The 19,750-nt window shown below is 50.0% G+C and overlaps 1 protein-coding gene across 8 annotated transcripts; it reads right to left on the reverse strand.

Moving 5' to 3' along the window:
• Positions 1–1,874: 1,874 nt before the first annotated feature.
• CARD19 (caspase recruitment domain family member 19) lies at positions 1,875–17,769 on the reverse strand. Of its 8 annotated transcripts, XM_019713848.3 has the most exons (8): positions 17,489–17,630; positions 14,142–14,255; positions 7,243–7,295; positions 6,391–6,533; positions 4,206–4,359; positions 3,024–3,083; positions 2,711–2,782; positions 1,875–2,162 (listed from the first exon to the last, which is right to left on the reverse strand). In XM_019713848.3, exons 3-8 carry the CDS (start codon positions 7,259–7,261, stop codon positions 2,047–2,049), a joined length of 564 nt encoding a protein of 187 aa, XP_019569407.1. In that variant the 5' UTR covers positions 7,262–7,295; positions 14,142–14,255; positions 17,489–17,630; the 3' UTR covers positions 1,875–2,046. The 8 variants fall into 8 exon arrangements, with proteins under 8 accessions (XP_019569407.1, XP_019569405.2, XP_019569406.1 ...); XM_019713846.3 differs by lacking the exon at positions 14,142–14,255 and having other exon boundaries at positions 17,489–17,643; XM_019713847.3 differs by lacking the exon at positions 14,142–14,255 and having other exon boundaries at positions 6,391–6,528; positions 17,489–17,640.
• Between the last annotated feature and the right edge of the window lie 1,981 nt (positions 17,770–19,750).

Consider the following 19,750-nt stretch of genomic DNA (forward strand, 5'->3'; position numbering starts at 1 on the left):
GCTGATTCCTCTGTCCCCATCTAGTTTCCCACTCCCTGTGCTCTGAGAACCTGTCTGGCGCCTCCGGAAACCCCCTGAGGAAACTGCAAACTCATGATGACTCTCTGGATGACAAATATGCTTCTGTTTCCCCAAAAAGAGGCTGGGGGAGGAGCTCATAGAGGGAGGCAAACAAGAGAGACCCATTGGGGGCTGGGCTGAGGCCCAGCAGCATGCTCATGTGTGTGCACGTGTGTACAGGAAGGTTGTGCACATGTGTACACATGGGTGTGTATACAGGAGTGTTGTGTCCATGTGTGCACGTGTGTATAGTGCCTGTGCACATGTGGGGAGGGCAAGGGAAACCCTAGTCTCAGTTGCTGTGAGGTCCTGGGTTCAGAACCTCAGGTCCCTCGTCAATGAGGGTGGTGACAGGCACAGAAGAGGGGAAGGGTGCTCTGCCACCACCAGGAGGACGGGAGGCATCCGTGGGCAAGCGTGGGAGTGTGGCCAGCTCCCGGACCCGGGCCTGACAGTGGACACCAAGGGCAGTACCAGGCGCCCGGGTGCTTGTATGCTCACCCTCTTCTGTCCGTGAGTGATGTTGTCACAGCAGGATGCTGAGCATGGGGCTGGGGTGCAGACTCCCTGGTGGAGGGGGGCCCGGGCACTGAGGACGGAGGACGGGGGCGCAGACCCCTGGTGGGGGGGGGCCCGGCACTGAGGAGGACGGGGGCGCAGACCCCTGGTGGGGGGGGGCCCGGGCACTGAGGAGGACGGGGGCGCAGACCCCTGGTGGGGGGGGGCCCGGGCACTGAGGAGGACGGGGGCGCAGACCCCTGGTGGAGGGGGGCCCGGGCACTGAGGAGGACGGGGGCGCAGACCCCTGGTGGAGGGGGGCCCGGCACTGAGGACGGAGGACGGGGGCGCAGACCCCTGGTGGAGGGGGGCTAGAACTGAGGACGAGGGACAGGGCCCCAGGAATCCCAGGCAGCCTGTGGAGGATGTGATGGAGTCAGAGGTCAGGACCTGGGAGAGCACAACGATGTATTTCATCTCTAAATTTTCTAGAATGTTCCTTGGATTGTTTTCTTTTCAGTCTGGAGTCTCCTGGAATCCCAGACAAGATTTTGTGTTCATTTCTAGGCTCTGAACTAAAAAGAACCTGCCATAACCTTTGGTGGGTGGGAGGAGCAGGGGCTCTGTCAAGAGTGGTCTGTGGGGCCAGGCAGGGGCCCAGGAAAGGGATGAGGGGTGAGGAGGAGGCGTCTGCTCAGGACACATCACGGGACTGGAACGAGATGTGGTTGAGCTCACACCTCAAGTGCAGAGTCCCTCTTTCTTGGCTGAGGGACCTCCCACCTTCGCCTGTTTCCTATTGGGGAAAATGGGAACAGCAGCCCCCACGTGCTGGGGTGGCCAAGAGGAATCAAGTTAACACGCAGGCACTGGGGCAGCACAGGTCATTGGCTGATGGGCCCCGAGGCCCAGGGCTTGGGTGACTGAGTGGCCTGGTGGTGGCTGCCCCTCCTACCCATCTGGGGCCTAGAGCTGGGGAGGGAGATGTGATGGGTAGGGATGTGTGTGGGGAGGTGGGAGCTCTGGAGAGCTGTGGGAAGAGGCCATGGAGGGGAGAGGACATGCAGCACGGGGACATCTGGCATGGGCAGTAGGGTGGGAGACATCCGGGGGTGACACTAGGAGGATTGTGGCGGCAGGGCTGGAGCAGGTAGCCAGGTAGAGGGGGGCGGGGCCTATTCCTACACTGATGGGACCGTACCTGAGCAGGCCCTGGGCCCCAGGCTGGACGAGGGACTCCGAGAGCCCTCAGGGTCAGCTCCTGCGAGAGGTATGTGAAGTCTCAAGTGGGAATCATCTAAAAAACACTCCTGAGAGAAGGGAGGAGACTGGTACATTTAATATGGTTGAGCACCTTTGTAAGAAGGTAAAGCGCTTCTTACAGTCATTATAAATAGTGAAATAGAAGCATTTGGAAAAGAAGAAGGCCCCAGGCGAGTGGGCAGGCAGGGGCTCTTTGGTGCAAGATGGGCGGCAGCAGCTGGTCTGTCAGAGGCTCCCCAGGTCATCTGTCAGAAAGGCCAGCAGGAAGCGGCTGACGTGCCTGTCCACGATGAGTGGGGAGAAGCCCAGGACACGCCGGGCCCCTGGCAGCACCTTGGGGTCTGGAAAACAAGGGTGTCTCAGAACCCACCTTATGACACAGCAAGCTTCACACCCAAGTGACGTCAAGTGGGCCTGCCAGGCACTAACCCCACCTGACCTCGACATCTCAGCATATCCAAAAAGGGGTAGTGGGGCCACCATGCTGTGCCGACACGGCGCCTCAGCCATGGGCCTCCCGTCCATCCACCAGAGCTGGGACACTGGAGGGGACCCGGGACGTGGGCAGTGCCTTGCTCCAGGCCCCAATTGGGACAGGGCTTTCTATAACTCCTGAGCCCCGGCTGTGCCCCTTCTCCCACAAGGGGCCATCACTCTCTGACCCTGGGGGTGGTGGGCCACCAAATGCCGGGCATGGGGATCAGAACCCACCACTGGGCCCCCCACTCCCTGTTTCTCCTGAGCCTGGCCACTGTCCCAGTGCAGGTGAGGACAGCGAGTTTCCAAGAGACTGGGGCTGGTGCCTTGCTCAGAGCTGAGTGGGCAGTATGGGAGCCCTGTCCTGGGCTCTCGTGGGGGCTGGGCGGAGGCCTGGCCAGGCAGCACCCACCTGGAGGGCAGCAATAGATGAGGAGGGCCAGCCCCGCAGCCAGGCCAAGACAGGCCAGGAAGGCCACGGGTCCTGGGGGAGAAATGTGTGTCAGGGGCTGCCCGCATCTCAGAGGGCGGGGAGGGGTCCGGAGACCCAGAGGGACAGGCTTGTGGCCCAGGCTGGGGTCAGTGGGCAGGGATACCCCCAGTGAGCACCGTGGGGGGGTATGTCCACAGGAAGCCAGGAACAGAGCCCAACTTGGAGTGGAGAAGCCCCCACGTAGAGATAGAGCCCTGGGTGGGGGGGCAGAGGGGAAGCAGGAGACGGTTACCCCTGTCACTGAGCCCTCGGCTCGCGGTGCCTGAGTCTAGCTCTGTGCAATCTGAGTTCTCTGGAAACAAAATCACAGGGCGCAGTTAGTCATGGGTGGGCCAGAGAGGAAAGTGCTCACCCGCCCTCAGGAAACCAAGGGGGCTGTCAAGGTCCCTCTGCCCCAGGACCACCCAGCCCTGGGCCAAGCTGTGCTGGACCATGTTGTGCTTGAGGGGGCCAGTGCCCGGGAGAGAACCTTGCACGGTTCGGGGTCTTCTGTTCACTTTCTAGGACCTCAAGGGCCATAGGGTGGGGGCCTGTTGTTCCCTGGTGACCACGAGGCACCAGATGTAGCACAAACCCTGCCTGAAGGTGTCCCTGTCAGCAGGGCGCTCTCTCCCCAGGCCGCCCAACCAGCCCCCTGCCAGATGGCCCTGAGGGCAGCCGGGAGCTGAGCCAGGAAGGTGCTTGACTCCCAGCAGGGCGGGCGTGACAGGAGGGTCCAATGCTGAAGCTCAGAGCCAGTCCTGCCAGCCTGTCCTCGGGGTCAGACACCAGCCCCAGCCCAGGCTGAGTGGCCTGCGTGAGCCACCTCATCTCTGGGAGCCTTTGGCCTCTGTCCTAAGAATCGAGGAAAAGCAGCCACTCCTGGGGACCAGGGCACAGAGGCCTCAGGACTGAGCTGCCATCCCCACCTACACCCTCCACATCCTGGTCCCAGCAACTCAGAAGAACTCTCACATGACCCCCAGGCCCACAGGCGAGACCCCAAAACCAAAACACATGTGCATGGACTAGCCATCAGGCCTGAGACTGTTCTGCAGAAAAACCCACACTGGGAACCACTTGGGAAAAGGGTGGACACGGCCTCAGTACCCACTATGGGGGCCCATTCACTTAAGGCTGGTACAGGCCAGAGCTGTGAGGCCTTAGGATCAGAAGGGACAGGATTCCCACAGTGCACTAGGTTATGGAGGGAAGGGGCAGATGCTACCTTTTGTGTCAAGACGGGCACAAGAGACAGAGACACAGAGAAACATACAGACAGAGAGAGACACAGAGAGACCGGGAGACAAAGATATGTGTGCTGCGGGAAACACTCTCTACTCTCTGGGGCCAGAGGAGACTAGACACAGCCACAGGTGTCCCTAGCAAGGGGCTGAGCAAGGAGACGCTGGAGCCCGGGGAGTGAGACACTTACGCAGGGTGTGCCGGCTGGGCAGGCGGCTGTGCAGGGGCTGCGCGTGGATGTACAGGGCGCGGTAGAATTCCTGGCAATCTCGCTCGGTGCTCCGCTGCAAGTGGCCCAGGAGGTCACAGAGCCTCACGCGCAAGGATGCCTTGGGGTTCCGGAACTGGGGGCAGAAGGGCCACAAAGGAACCCGAGGTTGGAAGAGGCTGGGCCAAAGGTAGCTGTGCTGTCGGAGGGGGGTGGAGGGGCTCCAGGGTCAGCCCCCAGCCTGCTCCATCCCCAGCTTCCTCGTGGCAGGGTGACTCTGCCTGGGTGCTCCAAACACCCCAGGGAGGTAGTGACTGTGAACCACGGCCTCTTGGCCTGAGACTGTGCTAGTCACAGCATGGCTGCTAATTCTCACACTCTCTGTGAGGGCGGAGAGAGGCCACCAAGAAAGGCAGTGGTGACATTATCCCAAGCGTGGGAACTTAGTGGCTTGCTGTGTGACTTTAGTAATCGCTTCACCCCCTAAGACTCCCTTTGCTCATTTGTAAAAAGGGAAAAATAAACCCCACCCTGTAGGGTTATTACAGGGAATCAATGAGGTGATGATGTAATCACTTTTAATAGTTTACAGTCTACAGGAATGTGATTCAAGTATTTAAAAAATAAATCGAGGGTTGAGGAGGAAAGAATTGGCTCTATCGATGTGTCTGATGGAGAAATGTGAGGCTATGAAGGTCAGTGGATAGGGCACTTGGCATTGACAGCCAGGACCTGGAGGCTGTGGCCTGGTGCTACCCCCTGGTGGCGGCATAGTGTTCTACATGGAAGCAGAACTGAACCACATATGTGCAGAAGCTGCAGACAAGAGCAGCTGGAGCCACAGGTATCCATGTATGGAGGCGTTTCCTTTTTCTCATACAAACTTTTCAAATGTTTAAAAATGAACATGTATAAAACTTTTAACTACAATAGTAAGACATAATTTTGAGATCCAACTTTTTAGTTTCTTGTATTACTTTCATAACTTAAGAAGTACCATATTTTGCCATGTGTAATGCACACCCACGTTTTTGGCCCAAAATTTCAGGGGAAAAAATCTTTCGTTTTAATTTTCTAACTCAAATTTTTATTTGTTTACATTTAGCTACTTGTTTTTTGTATTATAAAGGAATTTTACCATTTATTTTTTAACATATTATGGTACAAGAAATTTTATGTAACAAATTACAAAACACAAGAACAGATATGAGGTACAAGAAATTTTATGTACCGGTAATAAATTTATGATATTTACGCATCATAAAAAAAGAGAAGGCCAAGAACTCTTTGTTGTTTCAAGTTCGTCATAAGTTCAACAAAACCGATTATAGTATTCCAAGGTATTATTCTGCATAAGGATATCATTACTGATTTCTAGAGTTACACTTTTAACTCACAAGCATAAATAAAAGAATTTAAAGCATTTCTATAGATATGGAATTAGTGCTACCCTTGTATAACGCACATCACTATTTTTCCCTCACAAATTTGGTCAAAAACGTATGAATTATACATGGCAAAATACGGTATCTGAGCCAGTAGCAGGTCCATGTGCATTCCAGTTCTGTCAGGGATCAACCCCACCTGTCTCCAGGAGAGGCCCAACCCTCTGGTCAGCCCCATGTGGCACCATTAATTTGCACCAAAGCAGGAAGCTGCAGCTCCAGAAGGGCTCACTCAGTGACCCAGCTGGGAGGGGAGCCTCCACCCCAAAGCCCTGGCTGGTCTCTGGCACCCACCTTCAGGCCTACGGGGGAGTCAGAGAAGTGGGTATAACAGGCAAGGTCACCCAGTCTCAGGCTGTGCCCATGAACAGGATGGGCTGTGTTACACCCAAAATGCTTGCTCATTTTGAACTTTTGGAAGAGGCAGAGTGAAGAGCCAGGTGGCACATGGGTGGGCCTGTCTAGAACCTCTGCTCCCTCCTCTGCCCCCTTCCAAGTTTGCTGCGTGTTGTCACATGTCTCCTGTGATACTCCCAGCATGGAAGGGGTCAACAGGAAGAGTGACACATGAAGACACTGGGACTGAGAGAGCTTATGTTCTGGGCCCAAGGATACCCAAAGAGGCAGTTTTCATCTCTGAGCTCTCCTGCCTCCCGCTCTCCCAGCCCAGAGAGGAAGGAATAGGACAGAAGCGTCCGGCAGGCGCGCCCCTCACTCAGCACCTTCTCGGCGTCCTTGTTGCTGAGGATCTGGGGGTAGTAGCGGTTCAGCTGGAGGATGATCCTGTCCACCTGCTGTTCGCTCAGGCGCCCATGGCCCATCAGGAAAGGTGTGTCCTGGACCAGGCGGTCACAGTAGGTCTGCTCTGAAACACAGGTAGGGAACACGGAGGGCATGAGGCAGCACGGCCCGAGGACGGGGTGGCTGCCCCCCCTCCCACAGCGCAGCAGGGCATCCATTGCCACGGGAGGCATGCAGGCTGTGAGCACCTCGATACATGCTGACATCCCAGCCCGTGTGGGCCTCACGCACAGCCCAGAGCCCCCCATGTCTTGTCAACACCCTGGCCAGAAGATGGGGTGGGCAGGTATGGTGAGAACAGTCCAAAATGCTCAAAAGCAGAACAGAGCCTCTGCCCCTTCTCTTCTATGAAAATGCACTGAGGGCCGAGGGATCTGCTGCCCAAGGGCGCTCACAGCCACCACTGTCATAGGACAAACGTACAGGGCTCAGGGTGGCCCGTGCTGGCATGGCAACAGGTCCGTGTCAGTAGAAGGTGGACAGGATCACCCTCCAGCCTGTCTGCAAGGCCTGGAAAAGCTGCCAACAGCAGACCAGTGTGCCTGCCAGGGGGCTGAGGAAGGCTTTTTCTCTTGTCTTTTCTTTCAGAATCACCGCTAAAGCATCATTGTTGCACCTTCCTTCCCATTAAGAATATTCCTTAGAATGACAAGCCTTTAACAACAAGGGATGGGATAGAGGTTGGCAAGTGGGGGACACAGGTTCTTTGAGGGAGGGTCCTGAGTCCCTGTGACACTGGCTACCTGAACAGGTGTACCACCTTACCTACGTACCTGTAGCAGTTTGTCCCATTTCCTGGTGGACACAGGCTGGGGGATGGGCAGAGCTGTATAGGAGGAGAGTTTCTGAAAGTGACTGGAGTTAAGTTGGTATCAATTCAAATTAAATTGTTATAACCTTAGGAAGTTGTGTGTAATCCTCATGGTAACCACACACACACACACACACACACACACACACACACACACACACAAAAAAATATATATATATATATATATCCATATATATATATATATATATATATATATATATATATATATATATCCACACAATACACACAAAATGAAATCAAAAGTATTGCTACAAAAAAATCAACTAAACACAAAAGAAGGCAGTAATGGATGAAATGAAAGACAAAAACGCTATAAGACATACAGAAAAGCAATAGCAAAAGACAAGAACAAGTTATTCCTATCAGTAATTACTTTTAATGTAAATGAATTAAACTCTCCATTCAAAAGGCAGAAATTGGCAGAATGGATCTGTGATGTTGTGATTTATAAGAAATGTATATTTGGTCTTCATCCTTCTTCCTGGCACACAGCTCCTAAAACCCTGGACTTTCTTAATCGATGAGCCATGAAAGTGGGAGTCTTTTGTTACTCATAACAAGCCCCTTTCAACCCCACCCGAGTTTGTGTAAATGACTTGACTTTTGGAAACGCCTGGAATAACCACAGGGTGGGGGCTGGTTGCCCAGAGAACCAAGTGATTAGAGGGTTGGAACTTTCAGCACCACCCACTGGGGAGGGGAGAGGGGCTAGAGATTGAATCAATCGCCAATGGCCAATGATTTAATCTCATGCCTACGTAACAAAGCCTCCATAAGAACCCCAAACGATGGGTTTTGGAGAGCTTCTGAGAAGTTGGCAGGGCGGCCCAACTGGCAGGGGCATGGAAGCTCTGCACTCCTTCCCACAAGCCTTGCCCTATTCGTCTCTTCCATCTGGCTGTTCACTTACATACTTTGAAATATCCTTTGTAATAAATTGGCAGGAATAAATAAAGTGTTTTCCTGAGTTCTGTGAGCCACTCTACCAAATAACTGAACTCAAGGAGGGGGGGATGGAAATCCGATTTATAGCCAGTTGGTCATAGGCCCAGGTGACAACCTGGATTTGTGATTGGCATCTGAAGTAGGAGCAGTCTTGTGGGACTGAGCCCTGACCTGTGGCATCTGATGCTGTCTCCAGCTAGATGGTGTGAGAATTGACTTAAACTGTAGGACACCCAGTTAGTATCCACCAGAGAACTGGATAATTGCTTGGGGGCAAACAAACACATTCGGTGACCAGAAGTATCAGAAGTGTTGAGAAGTTGAGGGTTTGTGTAGGAATAGAGGAGAAATTGTGTTTTTCTCCCAGGATTGAAAATATATATATAATTCAATTATATGCTATCTTCAAAAGACTCTCACTTTAGATCTAAAGACACAAATAGGGTGAAAATGAAAGGATGGAAAAAAATATTCCATGCAAACAGTAACCAAGAGAGCTTAGGTGGCTATACTAATATGAGAAAAAAAGACTTTGTCACAATTGTTATATGAGACAAAGAAGTATATTATATATTAAGAAAAGGGATATTCACCAAGAGGACATAACAAACATATATGCAGTCTGACAATTAAGTTGGCGAACTCATCCTAGAAAAAGTGCTATATACCTCACTGCTGAATATCACTACGGTCGCCTTCAAAGTACTGAGAAGCTATGCACTGATAGCCTTCAAAGCAATTTTGGAACTCTTTTTCTGGAATGGCCATCAGAGCTGTCGTCGTAGTACCCTTGATGTCCTGAATGTCATCAAAATGTCTCCCTTTCAATATTTCCTTTATCTTTAGGTAAAGAAAGAAGTCATTGGGGGCCAGATCAGGTGAGCAGGGAGGGTGTTCCAATACAGTTATTTGTTTACTGGCTAAAAACTCCCTCATGGACAGTGCCGTGTGAACTGGTGCATTGTCGTGATGCAAGAGCCATGAATTGTTGGCGAAAAGTTCAGGTCGTGTTCATCTAACTTTTTCATGCAACCTTTTCAGCACTTCTGAATAGTAAAGTTGACTAACTGTTTGTCTAGTTGGTACAAATTCATAATGAATAATCCCTCTGATATCAAAAAAGGATAGCAACATCGTTTTGACTCTTGATTTGGATGGACCTTTTTTGGTCATGGAGAATTGGCTGACTTCCATTGTGCACTTTGAGGCTTTGTTTCAGAGTCCTATTGGTACACCCATGTTTCATCACCAGTGATAACACGGCCCAAAACATCGTCTTGCATCTCCAAATGTTCTTGGCAAACCTCGACTCTCCTTTACTTTTATTCATTGGTGAGCTCCTTCAGGACCATTTTTGCACACACCTTTGTCATGCCAAGATTTTCAGTTCAGATTTTCCTGTTTCTTTATTGATGTTTACTTAGTCTGCTACGCTTCTCCCAATCAGCTGACGATTTTGACACACAATTCGATGGATTTTTGCAATGTTTTCGTCAGTTCTGCTTGTTACTGGCTACCCTAACCTCTCTTCATCACTGATGCGTGCTATCCCCTCAGAAAAATGTTTAATCCATTTTTACACTGCTGTTTTCTTCATGACGTTATCCCTATAAACTTGGACTAACATGTCCCTGATTTCACTTGCACTATTGCCAAGTTTAACAAGAAATTTAATGTCTGTTCGTTGCTTTAATTCAAGCTCAGACATTCTAGCAATGGCACAAGAAAACACGCAACAACAATAATGAGTGCCACTCAGCAAGACACCGCCACATGTGGACACGAACACGGCTGCAGTTGTGAAACACTGATATACCAAGGTTATGAAACTTTACCGAGATTTTTGCACAGTGCTGCCAATAAAAGTGCACGTGGCAAATTCACGAACTTAACTGTCAGACCTCGTATACACCAAATATCAAAGCCCCAAAAAATACAAAGCAAAGATTGGCAGAATTTAAGGGAGAAATAGACAGCTTTATAATAATAGTTTGAGACTTTAATACACCACTTTCAATAATAGACACAACAACCAGACACATGATCAATAAGGAAACAGAGGATATGAACAACTCCATAAACAAATGATACCTAACAGATACACACACAATACTCCACCCATCAATAGCAGAATGCACATTTTTCTCAAGTGCACATGGGACATTCTCCAGGATAGACCTCAAAATAAGTTTGGCCACAAAACAAGTCTTAATAGATTATAAAAGACTGAAATTATGCAAAGGATATTTCCTAATCACATGGAATAAAACTAGAAATCAGTAATAGAAGGAACACTAAAAATTCATAAGTATGTTAAAATTAAACCAATGGGTCAAAGCAGAAATCACAAAGGAAATTAGAAAATACCTTGAGATAAATGAAAATAAAAATACAGCATATCACAATTTAAGGAGTGCAGTGAAAGCAGTGCCGAGCATGAAATTCATAGCTGTAAATGCACACAATAAAACAGAAGAAAGACCTTAAATCAATAACCTCATGTCACACCTCAAGGAACTAGAAAAAGAGCAAACTAAACCCAAAGCAACAGAAGGAAGGACATAATAAAGATTAGAATGAAGGTAAATGAGAAAGAGAAGAAACAGTAGGAAAAAAGCAACAAAACCAAAAGTTGGTTCTCTGAAAAGATAAAAAATTGACAGACCTTTATCTAGACTGACAAAGAAAAAAAGAAAGTAAAACTCAGAAATTACAGTGGGTATATTACTACCAATTTTACAGAAATAAAAATTATAAGAGAGTACCATGAAGATTTGTATGCCAACAAATTGGACATCCTAGATGAAATGGACAAATTTCTAAAAACACAATTTACCAATGCTGAATCATGAAGAAATAGAAAATCTGAATAGATGTATAACTAATAATGAGATGAAGTCAGTAATCAAAATTGCCCCCAACAAATAAAAGCTCAGGACCAGATGGTTTCACTGGTGAATTCTACCAACATTTAAAGAACTAACACCAATCATTGTAAAACTCTTCCAAAAAACTGGAGAGGAGGGAATACTTTATAACTCTCTCTGAGGCCATCATTACCTTGATACCAAAACCAGACAAAGACACTACAAGAAAACTACACACCAATATTGCTTATAAATACTGATGCAAAAATCCTCAATAAAATACTAGTAAACTGAATTCAGCAGCACATTAAAAGGATTTATTCCCAGAATGCACAGATGGTTCAACATATAAAAATCTATCAATATAATAGATCACATTAATAACATGAAAGAAAAAAACACGATCATCTCAAGCGATGCAGAAAAAGCATTTGACAAAATTTAATACTCTTTTTTGATTTAAAATCTATAAATTAGAAATAGAAGCAAACTTCCTCAAACTTGACAACAAAGGTCTGTCAACATGATAAAAGTTATATGGTCATATATGAAAAGTCTACAACAAACATCATACTCAATGGTGAAAGATGGAAGCTTCTTCCCTAAGATCAGGAATAAGGATACTCACTCTCACCACTTCTTTTCAATATACCGTGTTTCCCCGAAAATAAGACTGGGTCTTTTATTAAGGTTGCTCTAAAAGATGCATTAGGGCTTATGTTCAGGGGATGTTATCCTGCAATATCATGCTAGGGCTTATTTTCTGGTTAGGTCTTATTTTTGGGGAAACACGGTAGTACTAGATGTCCTATTCAGAGCAAGTACGCAAGAAAAGGAAATAGAAGGCATCCAATTGTAAGGAAGAAGTAAAATTATCTCTGTTTGCAGATGATATGATCTTAGGAAAACCCCAAAGTTTAAAACAAAACAAAACTGTTAGAACTAACATATTCAGCAAAGTTGCAAGACACAAAATCAACACCAAAAATCAGTTCCATTTCTATACACTAACAATGAACAATCCAAAAAATATAAGAACAGAATTCCATTTATAGTAGCATCAAAAAGATAAAATACTTAGGAATAAAATTAAGTAATGAAGTGAAAGACCTGTACACTGAAAACTATACAACTGCTGAAAGAAATGAAAGAAGACACAAATAAATGGAAAGATATCCCATGTTTATGGATTGAAAGGCTTAATATTGTGAAGATAATAGTAGCCAAAGTGATCTGCAAATTCAATACAATCCCTATAAAAACCCCAATGATGACTTTGCAGAAACAGAAAAAGTCATTCTAAAATTCATTTATCAAAGAACCTTCATACTGAAAACAATCCTGAAAAAAAAAACAAAGTTGGAGGATTCATACTTCTTGATTTCAAAACTTAATACAAATCTACAGGAATCAAAACAGTGTGGTAGTGGACAGATATATAGACCAATGGACTGGAATAAAGAGTCCAGAAATAAACAGCATTTTGAATAGAAAAAAAAAGTGAAAAGACAACCCACAGAATAGGAGAGAATATCTGCAAAGCATATATCTGATAAGGGATTAATACCCAGAATATATAAAGAACTCCTACAACTCAACAACAAAAAATCCATAAACAGCCCAATTAAAAAATGGGCAAAGAACTTGAATAGGCATTTCTCCAAAGAAGATATACAAATGGCTACTAAGCACATGAAAAGAAGCTCAATATCATTAGTCATCAGGGACATGTAAACCAAACCATGACATATCACTTCATACTCATTAGGGTGACCATATATATATATATATATATATGTAAAATGAGGATGTGAAGAAATTGGAACTCTTGTGCATTGCTGGTGGGCATGTAAAATGGTGCAGCCATCATGGAAAAACAGTTCGGCAGTTCCTCAAAAAGCTAAACATAAATTGTTATACGAATGAGCAATTCCACTTCTAGGCATACACCAAAAAGAATTGAAAGCAGGGACTCAAACAGACACTTGCACACCAGTGTTCAGAGTAGCACTATTCACAAGAGCCAAAAGGTGGAAGCAACCGATGGATGACTGAATGAACAAGATATGGCATATGCACACCATGGAATATTATTCAGCCTTTGAAAGGACAGAAATTCAGACACATTGAAATTACGACACATTGAAAATATTATGCGAGTTTGAAAAAGTCAGACACAAACGGACAAATATTGTGATTCCACTTAAATGACATCTAGAATGGGCAATTCTAGAGAATGGAAAGTAGAATGGTGGTTGCCAGGGGTCATGGGATAAAGGGGAGTTAGTAATTAATGGGGATATAGAGCTTCTGTTTGGGATGATAAAAAAAAGTTCTGGAAATGGAGAGTAGTGATGGTTTCACAGCATTGTGAATGTATTTAATGCCACTGAAATAGCTAAAACAGTGACACACAAACAAAAAAAGTGAACAGATAATTGGTTTATCTATACAATGAAATATAAGTGATAAAAAGACCTATGAAGTCATAAAAAGACATAGAAGAAACGTAAATGCATACTGCTAAAAGTAAAAGAAGCTAATGTGAAAAGCCTATTCCAACAGAAAAGCCAAACTATGGAGCCAGTAAAAAGATCAGAGGGTGCTTAGATCAGGGAAAAGGGAGGGGTGAGTAGGTGGGGCAAAGGATTTTTAGGGCCGTGAAACTATATGACAGTGCGATAGTAAACACAGGACATTATGCATTTTTCAGAACTCAGAATGTACAACACAAGGAGTGAACCCTAATGTGAACTGCAGTTAGTACTAATGTATTGATATTGGTTTATCAAGGGTAACAAATGTACCATGCGATGCAAGATGTCAATAGGGGAAACGGGGGGGGGGGGGGGGGGAGTTAGGCTGAGGACATTCTGTACTGTCTGCTCAACTTTCCATAACATAAAATTGCTCTAAAATAAAATCTAGTAATTAAAAAGAAATTCTATTTAGAAATTCCAGTGTAGAATCTGAAAGAAAAAATGGGGGTCACAGAAAGCAGCCGAACTCGTTGATCAGATGGGGTTACCTGGGAAGGAGCACGAAGAAACTCTTTGGAGTGATGGAGATGTTCTGACTTGATCAGGCCTGGGCTGCTAGTTCCACGGGTGTATACACTTGTCCAAACTTATCAAATTATTCACTAAAAATGAGTGCATTTGTTTGTAATTATGTCTCAGTGAAGTTGAATATTTAAAAATGGGGTCATCATGTTGGAACAAATGGGTCTCCTCCCTGATTTCCTATGTGGAGTAACTCAATAGACCATTTGTCTCCCTCATCTCTCTCCCATTGTCAACTCCTCCTGGCTGGCCTTTTTGCCCCTGATTACAAATTTCTAACTTCTAAATTCTCCCAGCCTCTGGAAATCTACCTGGAAGAAAAACTTGTCAGCAGCCCCGTCACGGTGAGAAAGCAGAACACTAGGACACCGAGAGACCTGCCACAGCCCCGTTGGTGGGACCCTCGTAGCCACCCGGCTTCAGCACATTCTGATTAAAGAGTTAAGAATACCAGCCAGAGTTCAGAGTGTGCCCCATGGCCAGGCATTCTGTGGGCTCTGTGCATACAGATAATCTTCATCCTTAGATTAGTATGAGCACAACCACCACCCCCATTTTCAGATGGGGAAACTGAGGCACAGCAAGTAGATAAGGTACCTGCCCAACCAAGGCCTTAGCCAGCCAGGGAGTGATGGGACAAGGTGAGGACCTAGGCACAGTGTCGGGGCCACCTCCTGAAATCCAGACTTTCCGCCCCCCTACAACGCTTGCCTGTGGGTCTCAGACCTACATCCATTCATTCCAGCACTCCTTTAACTGTGCACTTAGCTGCATCATGTCTGCTCCTAGCCAGGCCCAGTAGGGCAGGCCCGAGGCTGTCCTGTCCAGTATGTGCAGCTGTGCAGAGCCAGCACACAGTAGGCGCTCACTAGGAGTTCTGGAATAAATGGATGTAGGTCTGAGAGCCACAGACGAGCGCTGTTGGAGGATGGGGGCCAGCCCTGCAGTGGCTCCTGCAGCCCCGTGGGCACAGAAGCAGGTGGGGCCGTGGCCACCAGGTGTGAGTCATCTGGCACAGTAGCACAGCCGGGGGCGAGGCTCCAGGTTCTGCCTCACTCTGTGCTTCCTGTGGTCGCTGTAAACTGCACACAAACCACACCCAGGCAGCTACTCAAGGCACAAAATGGCACTAGAAAGGAAACCACTTTGGTCTTGGTCCTGATAAACAGTTCCAGGTTTTTAAAGGATAAAGAAAGAACACTCTGGCACAACACCCACCAGGACTTTGCCAGCTCCCTTTGCCAAGCCCCACGTCCTCCACCTTTTTGCCTAGCTGGCACCAGAACCATGGACTCCTAACCCATTACCCCCACATGGCACTTGTGGCCAGGTGGGAGCTGGCCCCACCTACTCTCACCCAGCCCCCCATGTCTCTGAGCCTTCCCACATGGCAGCCACCAACTGCACCACACTGCCCAGGACCCCCGCCCCAAGTCAATAAGATGCATCCCTGTGGTTTCCACCCAGCTAACTGGTGCTTAGCTCACTGCCCTCCCCACCCCCCGAGGCCATCGCCCCCACCCCACTGCAATCCACATGCTTGGACCTCAAGCTCCATCCTGAATGGAATCTCCCAGAATCTTCTCCTCTCCCAGAGCCCAACCTGGCTTTGGGCATGGAGGAGCTGAGATTGCTCACTCCAACACACTACAAGGCCGGGACTGGTTATACAGCAAGAGTTAACAGCTGCAATAACATTTGGCCACTGCATGGCCTGTGTAGGCACAGTGGGTCCCAGACACTTACTCCACAGCCTGTCACGGCGGCCCCAGAACCAGGATGAGGCAGGCCCATCAATGCACAGGGAGAGTGAACCATGGACAACAGGCCTGCAGTCTTGCAGGGCTGCCCATTTGATGCTCCTTGGCCTACGCTCTCTGCTCAGTTCCCCATCCCCAAAATGAAGGGAGGTGAGGGGTTGGGTCTCTAGAGGCCCAGCACACAGAGATGGCAGGGACAGGGAGGGTCAGAGGGCATGAGAAGGACACAGGTCTAGTCCCGGCTCTGCCACTGACCACCCGAGGGGCCTGCTGCTTGGCACGTGCCCAGTCTGAGCCTTTGTTTCCTCATCCGCACACGACATTCCACATGTCCCTACATGGTACCTCTGGGTGGGACGTCCTCGCTGCAGGGCCAAGCACACATTAGGTGCTTAGGAATGGCAGCCACACACAAAAAAAGGGTTCACAGAGATGACAGGGGAGCAGGTAGCAGCTGGGGTCTTTTCTAGCCTAGGCTGGGACACTCATGTCCTAGAAGTTACCAGGTTCCAGCCCATATGTGCAGGATCCAGGCTGGAACTCCGGTGAGTTCTGGGGTGAAAGGACAGGGATTTCTGGGGCCTCCCTGACCCCTGGGCCACCCTAGGTGACTTATGCCCCATGAGGCAGAAGAATGGGCCTCACAGGGATGAAGTATGGCTCTGGGAGGCCCCACATTCCCTGCCCACTCTGCTATGGGTCCACAACAGGCCTATCATCCTAAGAGCTTGCCAACAAGGTAAGAAAGTGCACAGAGCAGTGTGACCCCACTTGGCTGGGGTCAGGAGGGAGGTGAGGGCCCCAGTTCAGAGAGGTCCTTGGGGGTGGCTGGGCTGCAGATTCCATCCTGGAAAAAGAAGTTGGAGGGGCTGTGGCCACACAGCATGGAGCACAAAGTCTTGGGGGGGGCTCAGTCTGTGTCCCCGATTCCCATAGGCCTGTCCTTGACTGAGAGGTACAGCCGGGGAGGGACCAGAGAGTTCCCGGGGTACCACACACTGCCCAAGAATGCAGTGCCAGTCAGGCCTGTCTGTCAGGTGGCTGTGAGTTTGGAGTGTCTGTATCTCCTACTAGTAGGACCACAGAGTATTACCAGCACCGTTTTCACTTTCACCTCCCACTCTGTCAGGCGGCATCCTCACCCCAGCACCTCCCTATCCACAGATGCACATCGGCCTTTATCCCTTAGAACTTTCCAGGGCCTGACCATGGCCATTGCCCCCCAGAACCCTCCAGGGCCTGACCATGGTCCCGTTCCCAAAAATTTTCCAGGGCTTGATCTGGGTACGCCCCCAAGAACCTTCCAGGGCCTGACCATGCCCCCTCCCCACATACACCAGAACCCTGCAGGGGGTGACCACGCCCCCGGGCCTCTGTAGTCCCGCCGACTGCGGAGGCTGTCACGGGCACGCGGTCACGAACAAGATCACTGAAACAACGCAGTGAGGAGATGCCCCCGCGGGCGACATCGGCGTAGCAGGGCCCTGCGGGCCACCCGGATCGCGTACCCGTCCAGGGGGCACAGGCACGACCCGGGCCAGGCCCGCGCTCACCTGTCATGGCGGCGGCACGGCATGCACCCGCCCGGCACCGGCCTATCCCCCTACCGCCGTCCGCCAGTCAGTCGGCCTCCTCCAGCGGACTAGGGGTGACCGCAGCCCACCCGTCCGGCTAGATCTGCCCCTTCCCGGAAGGCCCCGCCCCCAGCGTCGGCAACGTCGCTGTCACAGCCCTAACCCCGCCCAGCCATGGCCCCGCCCGCTGAGCCCCGCCCCAGCGTCGGCGACGTGTCTACCAGAGCCCTGAAACACACCCTCATTGAGTTCCACCCTCACCGACGTCGGCTACGTAGTTGCCACAACCCTGTACCGCGCCTTTCACTGAGCCCCGCCCTCGCCTCCTACGGGGCCTGCAGGAGCCCGCAGCCTCGCTCGCGCCGGCAGACGGTGCAATGTCCTCAGAAGCCTTTAGCGCCGCTCTTCACTCGAGGCCCGCCCCTAGCTCCGACGCGCCTCCCGCCCCGCTTCCTCCGGGCCCAGCTGGCGTGTGGGCCCCGCCCCCGGCCCCACAGCGCCCTGCGGCTGGGCTGTTGTCCAGGTGGCCTGCGCTACTGCGCCCAGTCCGCTGCCCCACGCCCTGAAAGAGAAAACTGAGGCGCTTAGAGAGAGTTACCCAAGGTCACGCAGAAGGTCAGGTCGTGCGGGGTACAGGGCCAGGCCTGGAGCAAAAGGCCGGTGGGCTGCAGTACCCTAGAAGGATCAGCTAAAGAGGGCAGTACCTGCCCAGTGACCCTCCCCAATCCAGGGGAGAAGTTGGACTCAACGGTGTGACTTGGGTGGGGCACTCCCCTCTCTCGCCTCAGTTTGCAAAAGGGCACATCAGCCTATTAGTGTGACCCTAACTAGGAGGTCGTTTAGCTTGCCTGAATCTCAGTTTTCTAGTCTGTAAAATGGCTGACCTTGGGCAAATCTCTTTTTTCCGGAAGCCCACTCCCCCTTCTGCTACAGGCCTGGCCTTTCTATAATGCACCCACCCGGGAAGCCCCCAGTCCTTAGATATGCGAGTGCGGTATGTGAATGCGCAGGGTTCCCTCCGCACAGTGGAGTGCTGTGCTGGGAAGGGAAAGCAGGGCCTTCACAGAAGCCATTGCAGATATGGTTTTGGTTTTTTCTGGTTCCTTCTTTGCCTGTGCCAGCTGTTCCTCCTTTACATGCTCTAATGAGATGCAGGGGCTGGACCTGGAGTGGGGGCTCAAGCACAGTATTCTTTTCTTAGCACAGGGATGCTCTGCTCCCAAAGTCCATGCGCCCTCCAAGTCTATGCCTCAGCTGTCTCCTGTAATACAGGGTTAGGACCGACCATCAAGGTTGTGTGCAGTTGGGGCATCCAAAGAATGGGTGCAGTTGTCTCCTGGAAACCCCAAAACCCTTGGGCTGAATCATGGTTGTCACTACCTGGGAGCCACACCCTCCCCAAACAGTGGGAGTGCTTCCCCATGAGGCCCAGCCTTCGCCTGCCCCCAGCTGGGGATCCACATGGGCAGGGCCTCCCTGGGGAGGGAGGCTGGGGTTCCCTCCTTGTGGAGCCCCACACAGGCATGCCCAGGGGCCTCTGGTAGAGGGCCTCTTGAGCCTAGTAGAACCCAGCCTGAACCCCATTACTCCACATCTTTCAGCCTGTGTCACGGCTCCTGGCATTTACCTGTTAGTTTATTTCATCCTCTAGAAGTAATGTCAGTGCAGTAAAGGCAGAGTTTGGATGGACAGGGAACACAATAGGACAGTGAGGTCTTCCAGGCCTACTCACCTCCAGGGAGCCCCAACACTTCCTGGGTGACCGACTTCACAGCCATTCCTGCCGCGGGATGGAAGGGGAAATTGAGGCTTGGACAGCAGAATTCTTCGCCCAAGGTCTAGCAGTCAGGACCAGCTTCCCAGGTTCAGGATTTGCTCCCAGGGCCCCACCCAAGAACTCACAGATAGAGCCCAGTGCCCCTAGGATGTCCACTGTAGGCCAGCGGGAGTAGAAGCCACCAGTAGGGGACTACCAGCTTTGATCCCTACCCCAGGTGGTAGGTAGGCACAACACTCCCAGGATCAGAGAGCAGCTCCCAGGCACTCGGCTCTCTGGGGGGGAAGGGGCAGAGTTCCTCCCATCCCCCAGGCCAACACAGAAGTGAGCACTTAGGCCTGGAGGCCCAGCCATTCACAGTGGGAGGGCAGGTATGCTGAGGACCCGCACTTGCTGTACTGAGAACTATAGTTCTCACACGCAGAGGGAACCTGATCACCCTGTGTGCCATGGGAGCTGAGGTT

The sequence above is a fragment of the Rhinolophus sinicus genome, chromosome 16 (assembly GCF_057876585.1).
Source record: "Rhinolophus sinicus isolate RSI-liver-muscle chromosome 16, RSI-T2T, whole genome shotgun sequence".
Classification (NCBI taxonomy): domain Eukaryota; kingdom Metazoa; phylum Chordata; class Mammalia; order Chiroptera; family Rhinolophidae; genus Rhinolophus; species Rhinolophus sinicus.